Source organism: Sinocyclocheilus grahami, unplaced genomic scaffold (genome assembly GCF_001515645.1).
Source record: "Sinocyclocheilus grahami isolate Dianchi unplaced genomic scaffold, SAMN03320097.WGS_v1.1 scaffold234.1, whole genome shotgun sequence".
Classification (NCBI taxonomy): Eukaryota; Metazoa; Chordata; class Actinopteri; order Cypriniformes; family Cyprinidae; genus Sinocyclocheilus; species Sinocyclocheilus grahami.
The window spans coordinates 2,475,527-2,499,036 of NW_015505413.1; the positions used below are offsets into that span (position 1 = coordinate 2,475,527).

The following is a 23,510-nucleotide window of genomic DNA, read 5'->3' on the forward strand; positions in this document are numbered from 1 at the left end:
GCTCATTTTCATGGCACTGTGGCTGCAAAGCTGCATGTTACAACATAAACTCAATCACACTCTCACACACATCTATCTATCTGTCTGTCTGTCTGTCCATCTGTCCGTCCGTCCATCCATCCATCCATCTATCCATCTATCTATTAGGGCTGGGCGGTATATCGAGTTTGTACGCGTATATATCGATATATTCTTTATAAGCGATACGGTATGAGGCAATACCGTTTATATTGATATACAGTATACAAGCACATCTGAAAAATATAGCAGAGGACACAGACTCAGCCGCTGCGGAGAAAGTGCATAATCCAATTTGTTCTAAACATGTGACAAGCTTTATATTATGGGCTTTTAAAAAATTTGTAATATATAGTATAGTTTATAGTTTTGTATAGTTTAAAGCGGCTCGCTTTAGATGCTCTGACAGAAAGGCTGAGTGTGAGGCTAACATAGACTCTACTTGAGTTGTTTAATGTGTTTGAGATGTGCTGTTTTCCTTAATGCATAACTTACATTTTACAGGTATATTCTCCATCTGTACATGTTAGAAAGTCATGGAAATATTTCCATTTTGCTGTCAGGAGTACATGAGCCTTCTTCTTCGCTAATCTCCGCTAAAATTCACAGACTTCAGTGAACGAGCGCAGCCGTGCGCATGCGCGCCAAACAGACAGAGCACAATGAAATAGGAGCGCAATAATTCTGACATCTATCTATCGTTCTGTCGTTCTGTCTATCTATCTATCTTTCTATCGTTCTATCTATCCATACCAGAATACTGCCTAACAATATCCAGCAAGCATGTAGTAAAGCCTTAGTAACCAGCCAAAACAGCCTGGCAACCACCTAGCAATGTCTAACAACAACATAGAAAAGCCTTAGCAACAAGCTAACAATGCCATGGCAACCATCCAGAACACCTTAGTATTTCTTAGTTGCCTTATATATCAGTTGGAATAGTGAATCAAAACTGCATCAAACATGAAAATCAAAAATTTATTCTGGAGACAAATTTCACACACACACACAGGTTTGTTTTTATGGTTTATGGGGACTCTCTATAGGCGTAATGGTTTTTATACTGTACAAACCGTATTTTCTATTGCCCTACACCAACCCTACCCCTAAACCTACCCCTCACAGGAAACTTTCTGCATTTTTAGATTTTCAAAAAAACTCATTCTGAATTATTTATAAGCCTTTTGAATTACGGGGACACTGAAAATGTCCTCATAAATCACCTTCTAGTTGTAATACCTATATCATACCCATGTTATTTTACAGATTTGTGTCCTGATAAACCACATAAACATGCACACACACACACACATGCATACCGACAGGCACAGTTGGATGGTGTAGATAAAAAGTTACACATGTTTGCTTTTAACAAGGCCACTGAAATCAGGCCATACATGAAAGGTGTGTCAAATCCCGCTAATATTTCGGAAATAAAAAGTAGGCCACCCACAGCCATGTCAACTTCATAAAGCACAGCGTATTGGGTACAAATGAGGGTAAAAAGCGAGCGGGAGGCCTAATGAAATGATTGGCTTGGCTGTTTTTAATGAGGCTAACATTGAGATACTATCAAGTGGTGAGTGAGGGTGGAAGGGTGGTTTAACATGCTCAAAACCACCAAAACACACTCGCACACACACATCAGTACTCTCTTTTCCCTAATAATCCTCTTACGTCCCACATTTTCTGCAGTGTCTTTCACTTGAGTTTGTGTCACATCTAAGCTTTGTGGCCTCTCTTCTAGAAGGTCCCATCGTCCTCCAAGAAACCATTTAAAAAACACCCATCAGCCAATCAGATGGGTGTGAAACACACTGGGAAAGAAAAGAGAACTTCACTGCATGCAAGCGAGAGAGAGAGAGTCATGTGACTTGAGGTCCACCAATCAGATCATGGGATTGCCGTGCAGCAGCCCTACCGCGGGAGCTGTGACCTCGGATACCTCAGACATGCGACTGACAGGCCGTTCCCACGGAGATCACCAATGCGAGCGCGTCAGACACCTGAACTTTCAACTACCTGACTAAAACCACGTTGAGAGTACAACCACCACTACTAGAGAGGCAGACAGACAAAAGTGTCCATCGTCAAAGGTGAGTCCATCGCTCAGAGTGGCTTGGTCTTTCTCTCTCTCTCTCTTTCTCTCTCACTCTTGCTCACTCTCACCACACGGCACATATGCTGTTCTGTTAGACGGCTTGTGGCGAAAGATTCCTGTGGCACTCTCAAACCCCAAATTCTTGGTTGCAGGCAGTCTATGTAGTTTCTCTATTTCTCTTTCTCCGACTGTCATTCTCTCAGGCTGAAGTCGGTGAGGCGGCGGAGAGGCCAGCTCTTTTCCCTCCCGAGTGGGACACATGGCTTCAAACAGCATCTTCGACACATTCTCCAGCTACTCGCCCAGTTTACTGCGAGGTAAGTCACTCATCATGGCATTCCCTTCCCTCATCCGCCGCCGCTGTGGTGACCAAAAAGCTGTCAGGCGTAGTTGTAACGTTCATAAGAGTGTATCTGCTGTAGTTTGCTGTGAATCTGTGGCAGTTTAGCAGTTCTGAACGTGTGACAGTGCATGCTTGGGTTTGACGTGTTGCAAATGGACTACAAACTCCCTTGAGAACTATTATCTAACACTTTTTAAAGTGCAACCTGTCTGTTTAAAGCATAGACCAGTTAATGCTTGTTTTGCTTTGTAAACAGACTGCTTAAAATGTCTGTTGATGTAAAAGAGCACCATGTAATTCTATGTATATATGTTTGAGCCTTTACGGCCTTCCATAGATGCCGTGAAACCTAGATCAAGGTATTCAATGCACAAATCTGTGCATATGAGTTACCTGCGCATTTGTCTCCTATAAGATGTTTGTTTTATAATGCCGCAGTCTGTTTGGAGAAGTTCTGATGGGTTTGGATCATAATGGCCTGCTCACCGCAAGCATTAGCACCATAAACGCTCTCTCAGCGCAGGGCGCAAGGGAGGAACCAGCTAGACCAACCTTTACTGGAACTCACAAACCAGTCAACTTCAGGAGCCAGGGCACTCTCGGCCTTTCTGTGGTCGCTGTGTATATGTGTGGGTACGAGCCCAAGTCAACATTAGTGATTTACTGGCATCTGCATCTCCTGAGCTCCTCAGAAGAAGCCATTTGTCACTATGGTAACATCAACATGTGATGAGGTGCTTCCTGCTCTTGGATCAAGTCCGGTTTTGTTTTAAAAACAATGCAGAATCATTCTGCTCATGAAGTGCTCATTTAGGGCGAGATGAAGATTTAAATCAACTTGAGGTCAAAACTGATATTTACACTTTAATGCATGTATCTTGTCTAATTGTGCGTGATGCATAACTGCAATTACTAGAAATAAAAAAAATGTATGACTCCATAACGACTTTCCTATGTGGCTGACGTCACAAATTCCTCCAATTACCTGTCATTCTCATATGCAATTCTCAGTTTTCACAATCAAATCAACTTCTAATGGAAAAACTGAAGACCTGTCACACATTTTTCAACTATTTTCTTAAAAATATGTAATATTAATATAAAAGTTGGTTGAAAACCACATTTGATATTGAATATGAATTAATTTTTCATACTAAATGAATAAAATGTACACAAATTTGTACTATATATGTATATGTATATATATATATATATATTCACATGTTTTGAGTGGCTTATTGCTTTTGTGAAATGGCTGCAATTGCAATATAGTATAAGATGCCAATGTGCAAAAAAAGGTGAAGTTTATTCATATTTATGTTTATGCATTTGGCAGGCGTTTTTATCCAAAGCAAGTTACATTGCATTCAAGATACTGTATGCATTTCATCAGTAAATGCATTACCTGAGAATGCTGTATATTAATCTTAATTATTCTTCTAGCAAGTAATATTTATTTGTGTAGGCTGTTTACAACATAGCAACTTGGTGCATTAATGCAACTGCTTTCAAAAGCAGCTCATCCAATCGAAAATATCCGTTTCAGAAAACAAGTTGTGTAAGATCAAAGTAAAGAAGAGCAAATCACCCCTCGCCAAGATTACAAGTGATGCTTTCGGTCTTGTTAAGTGACGCCACCCTGCCCGGCAGAGACAAAATATATACAGCCTGCCTGTGATGTTTTCTACTTCATTGCAGTTCATTTCACATAGATGACTTCAGATCCATTCATATCCCACTCATCCGCTCACATGAAAGTCTAGAAGTTTGAGTAATTGCTGCTGAATTGATCCTCACATGGTACGGTTGAGTCTGTGTTTACATGCATCAGCAGAACTCTGAGCTGTTTAACATTATTGTAGAGTCTGGGATGGATCTGTGTGAGTTAAATAAAGTAGCCCAGAATTGGACAGGGTGAACGCTCATGTCATCCGCTTTATGTAGTAAGCGGTAGCTAAATGCTAGCGGGGGTTTAGGTTTGCTATGCTAATCTAAACTCCCAGCATGCCGCAGAAGAACCTTTTTGTCTAAATGGTTCCATAAAGAACCTTTAACATCTGAAGAACCTTTCTGTTTCACAAAAGGTTCTTTGTGGCGAAAGAAGGTTCTTCAGATTATAAAAAGGTAAGAAAGAGATGGTTCTTTAAAGAACCTTTGACTAAATGGTTCTTTGTGGAACCAAAAAAGGTGCTTCTATGGCATCACTTGAAGAACCTTTTGAAGCACCTTTATTTTTAAGAGTGTGGAGGGACCATCAGTCAGTGAAAGATCTTGATTGATTACTAATCAGAATAATTTGGGGAAAATGTATCCCAATGTCTGTGGTGGTTACGTCCCTGTGGGATGAGCTGAGGGTTTTAGACTGTCTTAAAGTGCTCACATTCAAAAATAAGGAAGAAAAAGAAAACAGAAGTGTCAAAATTTGTGTTTGCTTTAGTAACAGTGTTGTCAAAATAAAAGAGTCTGGGGCAAGAGAGTTTGCAGGATAATTTTAACCAGTTTAAAGTCAACATGAAATACCTTCCGCAACTCATTTTACTTATGTAATTTAATTTATTTCCAAATAAAATTGAAAAAAATATAGGGTGGGACTGGAGTGTTTTTAACCTGAGCTGATTCATAAAAGCAAGTGCTACATATCAGATTAGACTCAGGTGATTGGAGAGAAGAGGTTGAGAAGTAATAGAAATGTGTGATAATAGATGCAAAATAATGTCGTTTCAGAGCTTAATTGCATTTTGAGGACGGAATTTGATGATTTTTTTTTAATTATCAAAATTTTTTAATTGGCAAATATGTGCACTGATGAATCAATCACAATTATGATAACATGGATTAAGAAAGTAAATAGGCTCAATTTTGATTTTGTCAGTTATAGTCTTTCTTTGTTCCTTTCTTTCTTTCTTGAATCAATGAACTATGAATTCAGTTTCTACTGTTTAGAGTCAGAACTTCTCATATACCAGAACGCGGCTCTAATTACCATTGGAAATCATTTGTGAATATGCAATATCCTTTTTTCAATTTGTTCGGCCATGAAACCAAAAGTGAATCATTTAAAAGTAGAAAGCCATTAAGTTCTTCAATCTGAGATGTTCAGATATCCTTTATATTGTGTACAAAAAAAAAAGGGCTTTTGGACCCATTTACACTTCTGTGTGTGAAATCATACTCAAAATACATTTGCTCAAAATGTTTTCATAAGGATTAACAGTATATCTAATAATGATAATGTCTAACAAATATAGCAATCTGAATAAATTGAAACTATGTGTGATATATATGTATACTTATACAGAATATTTACTCTATTATACTTGTCAAGAAGAATAGATATATATTCTAAGGTCTAAATAAAAACATTTATTCAGAAATATATTAAATTCAGAAAAGTTCTTCCAAATTCCAAACACAAATTTAAAGGCAACTTAATTGGATCAAGACAGTCATGACACGTATCCAGCACACAACAAAATAAATAAATAATTAATTAAATAAATAAAATTATAATTTTAATAATCAGTATTTTTGTATTGTGCTGTTATCCACTAATATTTAACCATCCTTAAAACAGGATATATTTACTTGAGAAGCAAAATTTCATAAAATATTTAGACAATTATACAAATAATTAACCTTATTTTTCTTACTCCATTGGAAAGTTTGTTCTTGATTTAAAGTGCCCCTATTATGGGTAATGAAAGGTTCATATTTTGGTTTTGGGAGTCCCCAACAACAGGTTGACATGCATGCAAGGTCAAAAAACACTTTCATTAGCCATATTCGCACGGGATTACTATTATCTGGGGACGTCGTGTGATTTAGAAATTACCCCACCACATCTGAATTTCATGTGGCACATTCGCACAGGATAAGCGAAGCCTGTGATTTTACTCAAATTTACTGACTTATCTCCAGGATATGAATGTTCCTTACCGCATGCTGCTATACATGTCATCATTCTAATCATTCTTTTTGTTTTCGCTCTTCTGATGGTTTTCAGCTTTCTCTTTCTGCAAATTGTGTATAGGTGTATAGCGACAGGGGCGGTTCTAGACCCTTTTTAGGCCCTAGACCCTATCTGTCGTCTCAGCCCCCTAAAACTATCTGAACGATCGGGCCAGTGCTGCTTCCCCTAAGTTTATCATTCTCATGTGTTTTAAGGCTTGTCAGTTTAAACATTTAAGTGATTTTAAACGATTCAAGCACAAGACGGTACGAAAGAGATCTCAATGCGGTACTCGCACGCTGTCATAGATCGTCTCTGTGCGCACACACAAGGAAGTCGTCTCTCAGACAGTAAGCAAATACCAAATTGAGTTCTTTGTCACGTCTTGAGCAAATTGGTGCAAAATTATCTCTGAATGGCTGTCTTGACGAGTATCGACGTAAACAGTTTCATCTTAAGTGAACATAAATAGTTAAGAAAATATCAGATGTGCATTAACGGACCCTTGCATTTTTTAGGCTATGTTAATAATGTTAATCAAACAAAAGAAAAAGAGAGAATCACTCGCTGCTCTTAACTAAGTAACTGTAGCTTTAATGGATATTTGTGTATATTTACTTAAAGTGCACCTATTATGGATTTTTGAAAATTGCCGTTCATGCAGTGTGTAACACAGCTCTAAGTGAATGAAAACATCCTGCAAAGTTTTAAATCTGAAAGTGCACCGTCTATAAAGTTATTGTCTCTCAAAAGAAAGAGTCGACTCTGAATCATTGAAACAAATCGTTTTTCAAACGAATCCCAAGCCGTTTCATGTTGAATTCAACATGTAACATTAGCATATTGCCCGCCCACTTGTTGGTCTTTCAAGTTGGTCTGAATGAAAATGCTAATTTGTTCTTTGCCACTAGGTGCAGCTTTTGGAGCATAAAAATAGCTGTTTCCCCGGTAACTCTGTTCACAAAGCAGCACTGCGCTCACAACGCTGCTTTATCAGGCATTACAGGCATGATGAAATGAAAATGAAGCCAATTGGACAAATCACCACAGATTAGCTTCACGCAAAGGAGGGGTTTGGAAAAATAAATCGTTAAACAAATTGTTTGGGAGTCGTTGAGCAAGTAAGGTAAAAATAAACTCATATTATAAGACAATGAAAGTGTTTTTTGACCTTGCATGCATGTCAGCCTGTTGTTGGGGACTGCAAAAACCAAAATATGAACCTTTCTTAACCCATAATAGGGGCACTTTAAAACAATTTAGGTCATTTGTTTGTATCTAATGGTCTGTCTGAGGGCTCAGCCCGCCTGTGGATGAAATCCTAAAACCGCCCCTGTATAGCGATATGACCCAGCACCTAAAATAGGCCTACTATCAAAACACTCCAACGCAGCCTCCATTCTTCGCGAAAGATGGATAAAAAGGTGCACAGGAAACAAAAACCTTGAAAACATTATATACGACCCCACCAAATTCAGGCCAAATTACAGAGATGCCGATTCGCACAGGACTAATATTATCACAGGACCTCGGTGTTCGGCGAAATATGGTAGGTCATTTGCGGGTGGATTTTTACTTTACAAATTATAGACATAGACGATTCATACGGGATTAAGATCACAGACAACCTCCGCAATTATTACAAATGACTAGAGGTCACCAGGTAATACTAATCCCGTGCAAATAGGGCTATTGTCTTATAATATGCATTTATTTTTACCTTACTTGCTCAACGACTCCCAAACGATTCGCTCAACGATTCATTTTTCCAACCCTCCTTTGCGTGACGCTAATCTGCGGTGATTGGTCTGATTGGTCTCATTTTCATTTCATCATGCCTGTAATGCCTGATAAAGCAGCGTTTGTGAGCGCAGTGCTGCTTTGTGTACAGCGTTACCAGGGAAACCGCTATTTTTACCGCTCCAAAAGCGGCACCTAGTGGCAAGGAATGGATTAGCATTTTCATTCAGACTAACGCGAAAAGACCTTGGGATTGGTTTTAAAATTGACTCGTTTCAATGATTCAGAGTCGACTCTTTCTTTTGAGAGACAATGACTTTATACACGATGCACTTTCAGATTTAAAACTTTGCAGGATGTTTTCATTCACTTAGAGCTGTGTTACACACTGCATGAAAGGTCATTTTCAAAAATCCATAATAGGGGCAATTTAAACATAAATCAAATACAATTTACTGAGGTTTATGTATAAAACGAGAACATTTGCCTGTGGGGAAAGAATATTAAACTTCATTTAAGTACATTCATTAAGCACATTAAGTACATGTTATTAAATATTAAGTATGTTTAGATATTTCACTGGAAAACACAAGAACTAATTATTAAAAAAAAAACTTTGCAGTAGATATGTGCAATGATGTACAATACAGAAAGTGTCTTGTAAAACGATTCACATACAAGAGAAAGAGTGAGTGTGAGAAAAAAATTTAAGGAACAAGGCGAGAGGTTGGTTGGGGGCGTGCGCATGTGTATGTGTGTGTGTGTGTATGTTGCATGTTAATCTGATGCAGACTCTGTTTGCTTCTGCTGCTCACCAGCAACCACAATGAGGTCACACCTGTTGCACTGAAACAGCAGTCTAAAGCACACACACACTCAATATATAAATATATATATAAACGTATCTATACAAGCCATTTACTTGCATAAATGGAAACATACACGAACACGCAACCACATTCCCACACATAAGAATATGGGTCTGCTCGCATTAAATTGGCCTAAATATTAAACATGCAATGTAAAAATGATTCACAGATCAAATAAATAATGTTCTTTTACCTGATTATTTCCATTTGCATATTTGTTCTAGCAACTTGTCATTTTCAGGAACACCAGTAATGCATCTCAGTACAGTTTATTTCTATCTACTCTGTTTTTTTCTTTGTTTCTATTGTTCAAACCAACAAGCACAACTGGACTCATGCAGTATTTGAGAAATGACGTGACAAATGAAATATCTTTGGTTCAGTCCTATTCAGTCTCTTACAAGCATGCTCTGGGGCATCTATAATTATTATGGTTGGATATGTTTAACCAGTTGTTTACACTGTTGTTGTTGATTTTGTTGTCACATTTAGCAACTTGCTGTCTTGTGACGTCAGGATGAGCTTGTTGCTCTCGGTTTAAAAAATAGTTTTTTGATCAATTGATTTTTAACGTTGTTGCATTTCATGTACCAAGTGCTGTGGTCTATGTGGTGTCTAAAGGGACTTCATGACTGATTTTTGTCTCACGAGTGTTCATATGATGAATGTTCATATGATTTTGTCAATAGTTAACTCTACACAACATGCTTAAGTTCAACAAAGACAACCCTGAATCCTTTTTAGAATTGTTATCTAAAGCAATTTAAAGATTTTTAAATTTTATACCATCTTATTCATTTTTAACTCGTTACTCATATACAGTATATATATATATATATATATATATATATATATATATATATATACACACACACATGTATACATACAATTTAAAGTCATGCCAATTTAACATTTTGGTCAATGCTTTCAGTTAAAATAATTAAAGGCATAGTGCACCCAAAGATAAAAATTCTGTCATAATTTACTAACTCGCATATCATTCCCAACCAGCATGACTTTCTTTTTTATCTGTGGAAAAGAAAGTACAAAGAATGTCATGTTTGGACCTCAAAGGTCTTCAAAATATATCAAAAGTCATTTAGGTTTGGAACAACATGCGGATGAGAAAATGATTACAAAATTTCTAAAAATTTTGGTTGAGTTAACCTAAAGAAACTGAATTCAACTCAGAAAAACCCATGCAAGCGGTTGCCTTCAGGTTTCAATGAGGCCTCATTTTGTACAGCGTGCAAACATGCGTACACAAGCATACATCTGCATGCATGCACATATGTAGACATGCATAGTGGAACCACGGTGGAATCCTGCCTGAGTCTTCCGGTTGAATTCTACCGACATGACCTCACATAACATCAAGAGCAAATCTAAACTCCATCGGCTTGAGCTACAGAAAACATCTATCATATTCTGCTCTGAAGCATTCATGGCAGAACTTAAGGACACTGAGTGCTATGCCCGCAGATTTACCAATGTAGCATTCAGGTCATGCAAAACTTCAGATGACTGCACAGAGTTTATTAATTTCATAAACACATGGTTCGTGCTCCTATAAATTGATACTTCACTGCGCTGGAGCGCATTCAAAGGCTTTCGGCTCCTGCCCATTACCCTCGGCCCCCGAAAATATCAGCATCCAAGGCAAGAACTGAAATCTGTAACCAGATATTGAGGGTCTGGATATTGGACAGGGAAGAGCGTAATGAAAACTGCATGAGGGTCTCAGCGGAGGGTCTGGCTTCTGTGTCTAATTTAGCTTAGAACAATTCCTATTTATAAAGGGTAGGCTCTTTTGTGGGACTGGAGTTGATTAGGGAAATGTCCCGAGTATAAGGGGAGTGTTTTGCAGGGATTTCTTGTCACTGGTCCTGAATCTAGTGATCAGAGATCTAATGGCTGTGATGAGTGAGAAATTTTCTCATGTAGTCGCTCTATCTTTCTTGAGGGACCGTTGTTTAGGTTGCAAACAGAGTTTTAAATCCTGTAAAGCCTGACATATGAAATAAGAGTCCAACAATATATTTGTTTTTGTTTAATGGATTCTTATATATTGTATTATAATATTTATAACAATATCAAATGTATTCTTGTTTACTAAAGATTTCAGAGCAAAAAGACATGTGAACCACGACCTGAAGGTGGACATTTTTAGAATTATACTAAAAGCCAAAGTTTTGATCATGTTAATAATGGAGGCTTTAGAAGTTTGTGTATCAAATATGTGACCATGGACCACAAAACCCAGTTATAAAGGTAAATTTCTCGAAATTGAGATTTATATATCATATGAAAGCTGAATAAATAAGCTTTCCATTGATGTATGGTTTGTTAGGATAGGACAATATTTGGTCGAGATACAACTATTTGAATATCTGGAATCTGAGGGTGCAAAAAAATCTAAATACTGAGAAAGTCGTTTTTTTAAGTTGTCCAAATGAAGTTCTTAACAATGTATATTACTAATCAAAAATTAAGTTTTGATATATTTACAGTAGGAAATTTACAAAATATCTTCATGGAACATGATCTAGCTTTACTTAATATCCGAATAATTTTTTGCATTAAAAATAAATCGATAATTTTGACCCATACAATGTTTTTTTGGATATTGCTACAAATATACTCAAGCAATTTAAGACTGGTTTTGTGGTCCAGGGTCACATATGATATAGTGGGCTTTATAGGGTCAAAGTTTAATTCTAGTGTCTGAGAGTCTAAATATATACAAAATGTTTATTTTTAGCCAATGAAAACGTAAAAAGCTTTAAATGATAATAACGATTACTCGTCATGATTGATGTAATTTGAGAAATGTTATCAGAATTATTGCACTTTCACCTATAAGCACAAGAAGAATATCAACTGACACACATGAATTATTTTACCTCATTTAGTTTCCTGATTTATTAAATTATCATATCAATATAAATTTACGTCAACTCTATGAAAACTGGTAAAACTCAGGAGCTTTTCTCAAAAGCTGAAACAGTGAAATTCCTTGTATTCATTTTTATTAATTCCAATTTATATTCATGTTTTTCTATTAAAACTACAACAGAACAGACTTGTGGCACAAAGGTTGCATAAGTGCACTTATTCAGCAACCACATCCATGTCTGGATTTATTGCAGTTCCTCACTGAGAAGGTCTGGCAGATTTAGTCGCACCAAACGGTCGTCTGAAGGAACACAGACTGACTCTATTACACATTAATTTGAGCAGAATATCTCAATGTAGATCGCTGAACTCCAACTTAAACATTTGTCAATGTTTTCAGTTCATCAGCACTTTTTCCACAGTGTAGAGAGAACGTGTGCGAATGGTTGCCAGGTTGCAAAGATAAAGTAAAGTAAAGTAAAACACTGGGCAGAAAGTGTGTCCTTTTAAGAGTAAATCTCTGATAGAGGGATTTGAACTCTTGAAATCTGGCAACCCCAAGTATGAAAATTCGTGGAGGTCTATACTTTCTCTCCTCTTTTTTAAAGAAAATATATAGAGATTTTGGATATAGAGGTGTTGTGTTTTATTCTCACCTTTTTTTGTCAATGATATTGCATGTTGATATAGTCATAGTTATAGTGTTTAATGAAGTCGGTGTCGTCTCATCTTTGCCTCGCCTCTTAGTCAAGGAAAAAAAGGTCATCAGCAAATACGTTTCATTAACGAAATTAACACTGATTTCATATTAAAGTTGTTTTATTAATTAACCTCTGACATATTTCGGAATATAATGTGTAGTTAGAAGATATTCCATTCAAAATACTAGTATGTTTCGAGGCTTAAAATGCTGCCTACACTAGGGTTTGGAACAGAGCCAATGTGCTTCTTTTGCAAACCAGAATACTAAGCCTTGAAAAGGTCAATGCATGTGCATCAAAAGTGTTTTTCATGTACGTGTGCTCCATGCAGCGGCAGCCATGTACTGGGTTCACCCAGAGTTAGTGTGTGTTTTCAGCGCTTGGGCGTGTGATTGTGTGTGACAGCAGCGAGTGAAGTCGATTCCTGGGTGTATGCGAAACACATTACCACAACACACAGTGAATCTGAGGAACAAGAGGTGTTCGCTGGTCCTTCCATAATGATCTGTCATGATATGAGGAGGTAGAGGGATGTCAATGTCATTTATAATGTCTAGACAAGCTATTTTTGAGAGACCCTCGCTGCAGTGGAACAGACCTCATGAAGGCAGGATGAACACTTCCAGAATATCCACAGCACTGGAAAGCTCAGTGGAAATGCTCATAAAATAGTTTCTGTTTGATTCTCTGAGCATGTTAAAATAAATGCATCTAACATCTCTATAGCTCACATGTTCCAGTGAGTAATGGACCATTAGGATAGATTGCAGTCCCACAGCACAGTTTGTTTCATGCTTATGAAACTTTTCTCTCCACCACTGGTGGCCTTTTTTATTTCAGTACTGCTCATTGTCTCTCCTTATGATTAACTGCATATGTTTGTGATTTTCATTCATCTGTAAGTTTCAGGCGGAAGTGTATGAAAACTAAATAAATGCAAATGTAATATAGGTAGTTCAGAATTTTACTTGCAGAAACACATACACTATCATTCAAAAGTTTGGTTTCAGTAAGATATAAGAAAACAAATATTATGATCACCAAGGCTGCATTTATTTGATCAAAAATACATTTAAACAGTAATTTTGTGAAAGATGATGTACAATTTAAAAGAACTGTTTTCTATTTGAATACATTTTATCTGCTCAAGAAACATTTCTACTGAATTTGAATTTGAAAGTTTTTTTAGGATTCTTTGATGAATAGGAATACTTTATTTAAAACAAAAATCTTTTGTAGCATTATAAAAAAATTTACTGTCACTTTTGATCAATTTAATGAAATCCTACTGATCCTAAACTTTTAAACAGCAAAATATGACATGCACTTATGCTGAATTATAACTGTTCCATCCCAGAATAGCAGATGACCATTGGCCTGTAGCAGATCTACATGTAAAAATACACAGTGATAAGAACTGTGTGGCGAGTGAACTTGTTTAGGAGTGGTGTGACGTACTGTACTGTTATTTATGTTATGTTTTAAAGTCAAAACATTGTGAAGTGAGAGGAACTGAAAGGTTTACACCCTACTTTCAGCGAGGCCATCAGGCCTGGTTGTTGACAGCTATAGAAGGGTGGGCTGGCAGATATCCTGGGAGGGCATTTTTTTTCGAGGTTGGGGGAGATATTGCAAGGGGTAAAAATCTAGATATTTATACTGTAGATATTGCTATATTAACTATATTATATGTACACTGAAAAAAAAAAGCTTTCATAGGCAGCCTAGAATATCATGCACTTTCACAACAAAATAAACTTTTTTTTCCTTTATTGAATAGGAAAAAAGCCCTCGTTGTTCTCTTTCTCTGGATCATTGTTTCTACACTGATGATCATTTTCAACTAACAAGGCCATACTCATGTCTAGAACATTGGGGGGGACCATTGTTTTGAGGAAAATATAAAGATCAGACCACTATGGTAATGGTAAAAGAACTAAATATATAAAGGATTTAAATAGATTTGGTGGAATCAACTAAAAGAAGAAAAAAAGAACAGCAAAATAACAAGAATAAGATTTTAAGAATTTTAATATATTTTAATTTATATTTAAATATGCACCCATTCAATTTTAGCTGTTCCTATGTTGAAAAAAACAGAGGATTTACACAAAACACGTAAATGACAATTAAAAACGGTGGAAAACGTTTCGATTCAAAACGGCGAAATTTTACAAAAAAAAAAAAGTCTGCTGGATCACTAGATATTACAGTCGAGCCGACTGTTGCCACTGTTGAACGCAACTTTCATCGCACAAGCTCATATTTCAGTGTTGTTTAGGTTACTTTCAGTTTTCATCCTTACATTCAGCATTAACAGCAAGTTAAACGGGCTAAGCTTTCAACTGAACTGTATAGCCTACATGCATTTAAACGAGAATTTTAATATATTTTAATTTATATTTAAATATGCACCCATTCAATTTTAGCTGTTCCTATGTTGAAAAAAACTGAGGATTTACACAAAACACGTAAATGACAATTAAAAACGGTGGAAAACGTTTCGATTCAAAACGGCGAAATTTTACAAAAAAAAAAAAGTCTGCTGGATCACTAGATATTACAGTCGAGTTGCCACTGTTGAACGCAACTTTCATCGCACAAGCTCATATTTCAGTGTTGTTTAGGTTACTTTCAGTTTTCATCCTTACATTCAGCATTAACAGCAAGTTAAACGGGCTAAGCTTTCAACTGAACTGTATAGCCTACATGCATTTAAACATTTATCTTGCCCCGTCCATGCAATGAATGCACGTTATTAAATGAGCATGCTTTTTAAAGGAGACATATTATGCCCCTTTTTACAATATGTAATATAAGTCTCTGGTGTCTCCAGATCTGTTTTGGTTCTGATTATTATGTTTATCGTGCTGAAATCATGCATTTTAATCCATAGTTTAAACTTCTGATATATGGTTTTCTGAGTGCAAAAGCACACAGACAGAAAGCGGCTGTCACAGCATGTGAGTACTAAACTAAGTTCTCATTCACACACAAGTTTACGTTAAAAACACACGAGTTACAAAACCAGTTGGTTATGTCCGTGAAGGTAAACAGCTGGGAAATAAATTGCATGTTTATTTTAGATCTGTGTGGCAGCAGCAATATACAGTAAATAAATAATTAAATCCACTGCTCTCTTGTCTCCTCTGAGGCTGTGACTCTAAATAGTGTTCTGTGCAGCCAAAGGCAGAACAGTTAGCATGTTTTGCTCAAACTTTCGCCATGGCATTACACGTTGTCGCTTGCAAAATCAAAATAAAAAAAAGCTTACCAAAACAAAGTTACTGGGTTAATCTTTTTCACGTTTCCTTGGTTGGTAGATGCACCTGATTATAGCACTTAAAACCTGGAAAAGTCAGATTTTCATGATATGTCACCTTTAAGAACATTAATTCAACTACTCAGGATATTTCAGTGCTAGGCTATGATACATATTCATGTATTCAACTTGTTACTCGCAAACTCCCCGTGATAGCATGCAAATATTTCTGCCCGTTTTCACTCGTTGTCAGCCTCTGCTTTTATGCAACAGACTGAAGCCTCCGCGTGAATTCAGCGCGCATTCAGCTAATAAAAGAAAAATGCTGCAATTTTCTGGTGTTATTTTATGATTGTTTGGGCAGTCTCCAGCTATATCTTAAAGTGCCCCTATTATGGATTTTTGAAAATGACCTTTCATGCAGTGTGCAACACAGCTCTAAGTGAATGAAAACATCCTGCAAAGTTTTAAATCTGAAAGTGCACCGTGTATAAAGTTATTGTCTATCAAAAGAAAGAGTCGACTCTGAATCATTGAAACGAGTAATTTTTTGTTGATGCCAACATGAAACATTAGCATATTGCCCGCCCACTTGTTGGTCTTTTCGCGTTGGTCTGAATGAAAATGCTAATTCATTCTTTGCCAATAGTTTCCCTGGTAACGCTGTACACAAAGCAGCACTGCGCTCACAAACGCTGCTTTATCAGGCATTACAGGCAAGATTAAATGAAAATGAGACCAATCGGACCAATCACCACAGATTAGCGTCACGCAAAGGAGGGGTTTGGAAAAATTAATTGTTGAGACAATCGTTTGGGAGTCGTTGAGCAAGTAAGGTAAAATAAATGCATATTATAAGACAATGAAAGTGTTTTTTGACCTTGCATGCATGTCAACCTGTTGTTTGGGACTCCCAAAACCAAAATATGAACCTTTCATTACCCATAATAGGGGCACTTTAAACTTCTCAACATACAGCCCACTTCAGATTGGTTTTAATCACTGCACAAATAAATAAATAACGCAATCTTTATCTAATTCTGATTGGGTGGGCAAGACAGTCATTTGGGTGGGCTCAGCCCACCCCTGCCCATGCCTGGAGCCGGCCCCAGAGGCCATCAACAATTGACAGTCAATATGACAACTGTAATGGAGATGGACAAAGTACACAACTTCATTACTTGAGTGAAAGTACAGATACTGCTAGTCAAATATTACTCCATTACAAGTGAAAGTTGTAAAGACAGATTTTTACTTAAGTAAAAGTACAGAAGTATTTGCTTTTAAAAGTACTTAAGTAAATGTCCTTTTTTCATTATTGTTGTACTTGCAATACCTTATCCCTCTGAAGAAACTTTTGATACATTACGCCTACTAAATACACTGACTAGCTTGTAGTATCTTTGGAATAAAGAGCTTTTTGAATGTTAAAAACCTAACAATTATATTTAACACCCCTATTCACCCCCACAAAAGCAGGATGGTAGTGATCTCACACAGCTCTGGCAGTGTGTGCACACATCTATGTGTAGCCATTTATCCACATTTGAACCAAGTGGACAGTGAAATTGTAGCTGTATAACTTTACAACAGCAATATTGTTTTGCACTGCAAAAGCAACATTGCAAAAAAGCAAAACAGCAAGATTTATTTGACATCAAATCAAACATTTCAAAAATGCTCTCTAATCACTCTCGCGGTACTTTTATGTTATACACAGAACGGTCTGTGCATTGCTACTTCAAGTCAAACAACTATTGTTTTGTTAGGAGACACACAACAATTCCTCTGTGGCTTTTAAAGGTAATATTTTCGTTTACACAATTTTGCAAAATCAGACAATACTGTGTCTAATATATACCACGATATTAACTCATTATTGAATTGTTGTAAATAAATATCACATTTGCAACTGGTCAGTGTTCACAAAAAGGCTGGGAAATCACTTAATTAAACTGATTGACTGTCTGAGAGAACAATATTGAAAAATAGCCTTTTTGGCTAATTCTGGCACATTCACAGTTATGTTTATTAATGTGCATTGCCCCTGTAAACAAATAAACTTAAACTAAAGAAGAAGAAAAAACACCCACTGACTTTCAATGCTATATAGTAATGACTTTCTTCTTCAAGGACCTTGATAGAAATGTCGTGGAGTGAGAAGTACAATATTTGTCATTCAAATGTAGTGAAGTTAAAGTCATAAGTTTACAGAAATAATAATACTCAAGTAAAGTACAGATACTCAAAAGGGTACTTAAGTACAGTACTTAAGTAAATGTACTTAGTTACTGTTCGCCTGCTTCTGCACATTCAGTCCAAAGTCTGGACACATCTGCTCTTTCTGTATTGTTTTCCATGTTTGAGAATAATAGTAGTTATTAGCATTATGAAATACTGAAATTGGCAGTATAGGTATAATTTAGTGATCAAAACATGACATAAATGAAAACTCTTCTTTGTCTCTAGACATATTCTCCCAAACAGCTTCAAAAGATGCATCCTGGGATTATTTTAAAATGGTATTGAAGGAGTAGATGTAGAAATAATGTTGTCTATAAATTGGATTTCATGCATTTAAGCAGACCTAGTGACCAGTGGTGTGTTTTTGTGCAAGACTGTTTTAATATAAGATGGGATGAGTTTTCGGGAAAGTTTTTTGAATTATTATGGAAATTAAATGTTATTTATTATAATCTTTTGCAATTCCATTTGGTGCCACTAGTGGTGCAAGAAAGATGAGACAATATCATAATTTAAGATATAAGACCAATAAGACTAATTGGAAGATTCAAACTTTCAAAATAGATTCAGGTTGTAAGAAAGAAGACCAATTAGGAGACTTAAGAGATTTTTTAACTAATAAGACTGCAAAATGATCTGCAAAGTCTGTCTTTTTTGAATGTCTGAAGTCTGAATGGAGCCTGAATTAATTGCAAAGGATTACTACATAGGGTTAGAGGTTTAGAACAAACCTTAACCAGAATATTTGAGGAATATTAATACATTTCTGCTTTAATGTATTTACAGATTGGACAATTATAATAATTTTGACTGTAATAAGAACATGCAATATAAAATTTGAAGCAGACGGAGTCGTTCAGACCCACAGACCACTGGTATTTTTTCAGACGGACAGAGAAGGATCTGGCTTTTAAAACATAATTCTGATTAATTTGGGTCTTAGTGTTTAGTCATCTCTAGCTCTTGTTGTTGTTACTTTGAAAATGTATTTTCATGTACATGTATTTTCACCACACAGCTCGACACCTGCTCTTGAACACTGATAAGCTTGTTTTCCATTAGTATCACTTTCAGACCTCACCCAACACCTGAATGAAAGCGGATAGAAGTTAACAAACATTTGGCTTTTCAAGCAAACACATACAGATCCTCCCAAACACACCCTATAACTGTTATTGCTATGGCCCCACCAAGATGTAAAACCACTAAGAACATTAGTGCCGCATTTTTAGCTCCAGTTTCACAGTGTAACTTGAACATTTCCACGTTAGGACTTTAACCCTCAGAGACCCACTGTCGCAAAACTGCAAAGATTCTTAAAAGCAATTCAGCACTAATTATGGGTTAAAATATACAAAAGTTAATCATTTTATGAAATATAGCATTACTATGATAAATATTTGCAGTTGAAATCTCCGGGTTTAAGTCTGAGGGTTTAAGCAACTTATTTCTAAGTTTGGTCAAAAATAAATGGAATACATGGAAAATTAGAATTTGCAATGATTGCTTTGCCTCTTTAAAACTGTGCCCTGAAGCGTCTGCACACAATCGTTTTATTTGTCGTTCAAACCTCAGACCGATGCGTCATCAGTGCCTCAATTATCCGTCTGGAAGCGCGCGAGACTGATACGCGACGGAGACTCTTCTACCATGAGAACTCTCACACACAGACAAAAATCCTTAATCGTCTTCAAAACCTCTCCCTTCCTCTCTCCTTTATTTGCCAGAGTGCAATAAAACAAGTTAATTATGGCGTTGAAAATATGAGGATAATGATAGGATATAAGATGATGGTCGCCCTGAGGTTATGAGTTTTTGATTCTCTCTGTTGCCTTTTTGTTTTTTTGCTCGCTAAATGCAAGGCGCCCTTCCCAGAAAAAGCTGAAGTTGTTTACAAGCGGTTTATTGACTTGCGTTGGGTGATGGGAGATTTTCAGGTTGGTCTTTGTGAAAGGAAACAACTCAGAGTTCTTTAAGTGAATAACTATTTCAGATGCATATTTTAATGCATTTGTGGTTTCTCCAGTTAAAGAAGATTAGGTTTTAAAAAAGGAATCGTCACATCCGAATAGCCAAATCTGTTTTCTTCCTCCATTAATCGCATAAGCAGATGTTAGGCAGAATGTCCAAGCTGCTCTTTTTCTTACAATGAAAGTGGATATTAAATAAAAGAATGTAGGATTTTATTTTATTTAAAAGGTGTTGATTGGATTGTAAAAAAAAGTTTCTATTCGCTAAAAAACTGGTGTATAAATCATTCTACAAATACACCAAGTAAATTTCATTCAGAAATGACTAGTAAATTTCGCAAACAATTACAAGGAAATGGCATGTAACACATCGAATTAAACAAGAAATTTGAAATAGAAAAACTGAAATAGTATTTTCATGTAAAATGTACATATATGTAAAATGTACACCAGTAATGTTTTTTTTTTTTCATCATTTTTTCATCATTTTTACATTGTATGGCATTTGAGAAAAAGGTTGAGAATTTATATGGCTTGTTGACGACTTGGTCACAGAAGAGGAGCGGTGCCAGATGCCTAATATCAAATCACCAAGTTAGCGTAGATCCAAAAAAAGAAGAATAAAATATTTTTTTGAGGAGGTGTAAGCCCGGCATATAACCGTGTGTGGAATCTGCGGATCTTAATTTCTGCTGGCTTGGTGACTTGCTGAAACGAAATTGGTGGAGCAAATTATTACATGTATAAAAAGAACAATTTTTTTTAATAACATGCATGGATGAATAATCCACAATAAAACCAGGAATATATATTACTGACATACAAAAAAAATAGTTTAAACAAAAGTTGTTTAAAAAAAGATGATTGGAGTAGATCAGAAAATACTATTTCCGTTTTCTACTTCAAAATTTACTTGCTGTTTCTTTGTAATTGTTTGTGAAATACTAGCAATTTCTGAGTGAAAATTGTTTCTACACCTTTTTTTCCACTGTAGGCTCTGTTTTGATTTCATGTTGACTGTGAAGTTATAATCTAAATAGACACAAGCACAAACATTCAATTTTATGAAGCTACTGTGCACAAAGTGTGCATTTTAGATGGGTAGTCTATAACTACAGTAATCTAGTATCTTTGAACAGTTCATAAACTATAGGGAACTCTGGAAGCGGCCTTTTCATTCATCTGATGAGGCAGTCATTTTAGTTTCACTAGTGAACTAGTTTTAGTTTTGAGAATAGCTGGCATAATCTAATCTTCTACTGCACGTGTGTGCTCGAACAGAGCTAAAACAACGAGTGTGTTTATGGAGTTTGTTCCTTTTCTGAGGAAAAGCCCCAGATGAGCAGACAGGGATTCCCCCTCTCACAGACACACACACACACACACACACACTCACGCTTTCTCTCTTCCCATTCCTCTGCCCTTCTGTGTCTGGAGTCTGATCAAGCTGTCTGGATCACTCTCACGACATTCCCATGCAGACAAACATACATACTGTACAAGTTGCAAAATCTCTCACACTTTCTTTCATTTTTGCAGACAGATGACAGACATCATGCTGCTGACTCGTTATGTCACAGTGATGACTTGGCGATTTCCCACCATCTAGAAAACTTCATGACAAATATTCACACTGTCACTTCCTGTTGGACATTCCATGCTTCATTTAACTGATGCCTCTCTGAAAGTGTGAAAGCCAAATTTAGGAAGTAACTTTAAAGTCAAAGATGTACAGGAACAGTCCGCCTTATGCAGGGTTTAACTGCTTTATTCCACATGAACTGAGAAAATTGATCTGAAATAAATATTTATTGGCTGTGAAATGGCTATTAAAATGTTTAATTATTTTAAATTTTGCATTTTATATGTAGGGGCAAAATCTATCATTAAATTACATTTGTATTATTATAATATTATAATTATAAAATAATATTTATTTAATATATGATTTTTTATAAATTTTATATTATTATAAATACCATTATATTTACAAATTTAATTTAAGAAATTTAATTATTTCCTTATTTTTGTTATTATTTTTACTAGCTGTTTTTGGTGGCTCAATGCAAGGAATATTTATTTACAACAGAGGTTGTCATTTGTACACATTTAGTATGTGTCTTTCATTTGAATGACTTTTTATTTTTACCTCATTTATTATGTTGCATTTCCTGATGAGGTCACAGACCAGCTGGCAAGTAATTTTTAATTCAGTATATGATTTATGAGTTGGTACTTTAATTGATTAGTAATGTTGTAATGTTTTAAAGGTTCATTATTTTTACATTTATTTCTTAAGAAAAACATGCTTGCCAGCAAAAATGAGCTCAGCGGTGTGGAAACACTCTTATCTCTCATTTACGGGCCACTGATAGGAAGTCAAACTTGGCGAGCCCATTATGAGTGATTAAACATGCAGCGAGTCTGTTAACGAGCTCGTTTTAGAGTTTTGTCTTTAATCAATGCAATGGCAGAGACTTTACATGCTCTTGGATTGATTAACTCAAATAACAGCACAGAACGACACCTTCCAGCACTGTGACTGAGTTTACAAACACACCAGAAGCTTCAGTTAAAAACAATACAGGCAGAAATTTTGCTCAAGGCCTGACTTGCAATTCAGAGATTTTCTAAGTTTGCAGCATATTATGTAATCATATACATTTTTATGTTTTTTATGCACTTAGTAGACACCTTGTATCCAAAGTGACTTACGTTGCTTTTGAAGGAATGCCTTTCATCAGTTCATGCAATCCCTGGGAATCGAATCCATGAACTTGGTGTATTATGCACCCCAGTGTTGTGCATCTGTGCTTTGTGTGTTTCAGTCAGAAAATCTGCATCAACATAATCATGTGTGTTGAGCGCGTACACTCATGTGCACATGCTCTGACAAGCGTGCTGTTTTGATGAATTCCTCTGTTCTGTGTCGACCTACTTTTTTAATTCCCTCATTCCTTTCATATACAGCATATCTCCTCCTTCTCAGACACTCGCAAGATGGAGCGCTTCGTCTGAACAGAAAAAAGATAAACATGTGGCTTTTGTTGCAGGCGGGAATGAATGACAGCATTCCGCATGAGACCACATAAAAGGCCTCCTATATCTCACACCATTTCTCCTCTTTCTCTTCTACCACTTTATCATGCTTTCATTTTTCTTTTTTACACAGCTTTTGTTTTCCTCTCTTGGTTTTAAGTGCCTTTTTAAAATCCAACAACATCTATCTATCTATCATTCTATCAGTTGTTCTAATGTTCTATCTATCTATCTATCATTCTATCAGTTGTTCTAATGTTCTATCTATCTATCTATCTATCTATCTATCTATCTATCTATCTATCTATCTATCTATCTGTCTGTCTGTCTGTCTGTCTGTCTGTCTGTCTGTCTGTCTGTCTATCTATCATTCTATCTA

General features: G+C 36.2%; 1 protein-coding gene across 1 annotated transcript in view; it reads left to right on the plus strand.

The window, feature by feature from the left end:
• The first annotated feature begins 1,898 nt into the window (after positions 1 to 1,898).
• runx3 (RUNX family transcription factor 3) overlaps positions 1,899 to 23,510 on the plus strand; it is a 76,455-nt gene continuing 54,843 nt past the window's right edge. Inside the window, exons 1-2 of the mRNA XM_016288820.1 lie at positions 1,899 to 2,114; positions 2,323 to 2,436. Of these exons, the coding sequence (XP_016144306.1) occupies positions 2,379 to 2,436 (58 nt within the window). The 5' untranslated portion in view covers positions 1,899 to 2,114; positions 2,323 to 2,378. The remainder of the gene's footprint in view (positions 2,115 to 2,322; positions 2,437 to 23,510) is intronic.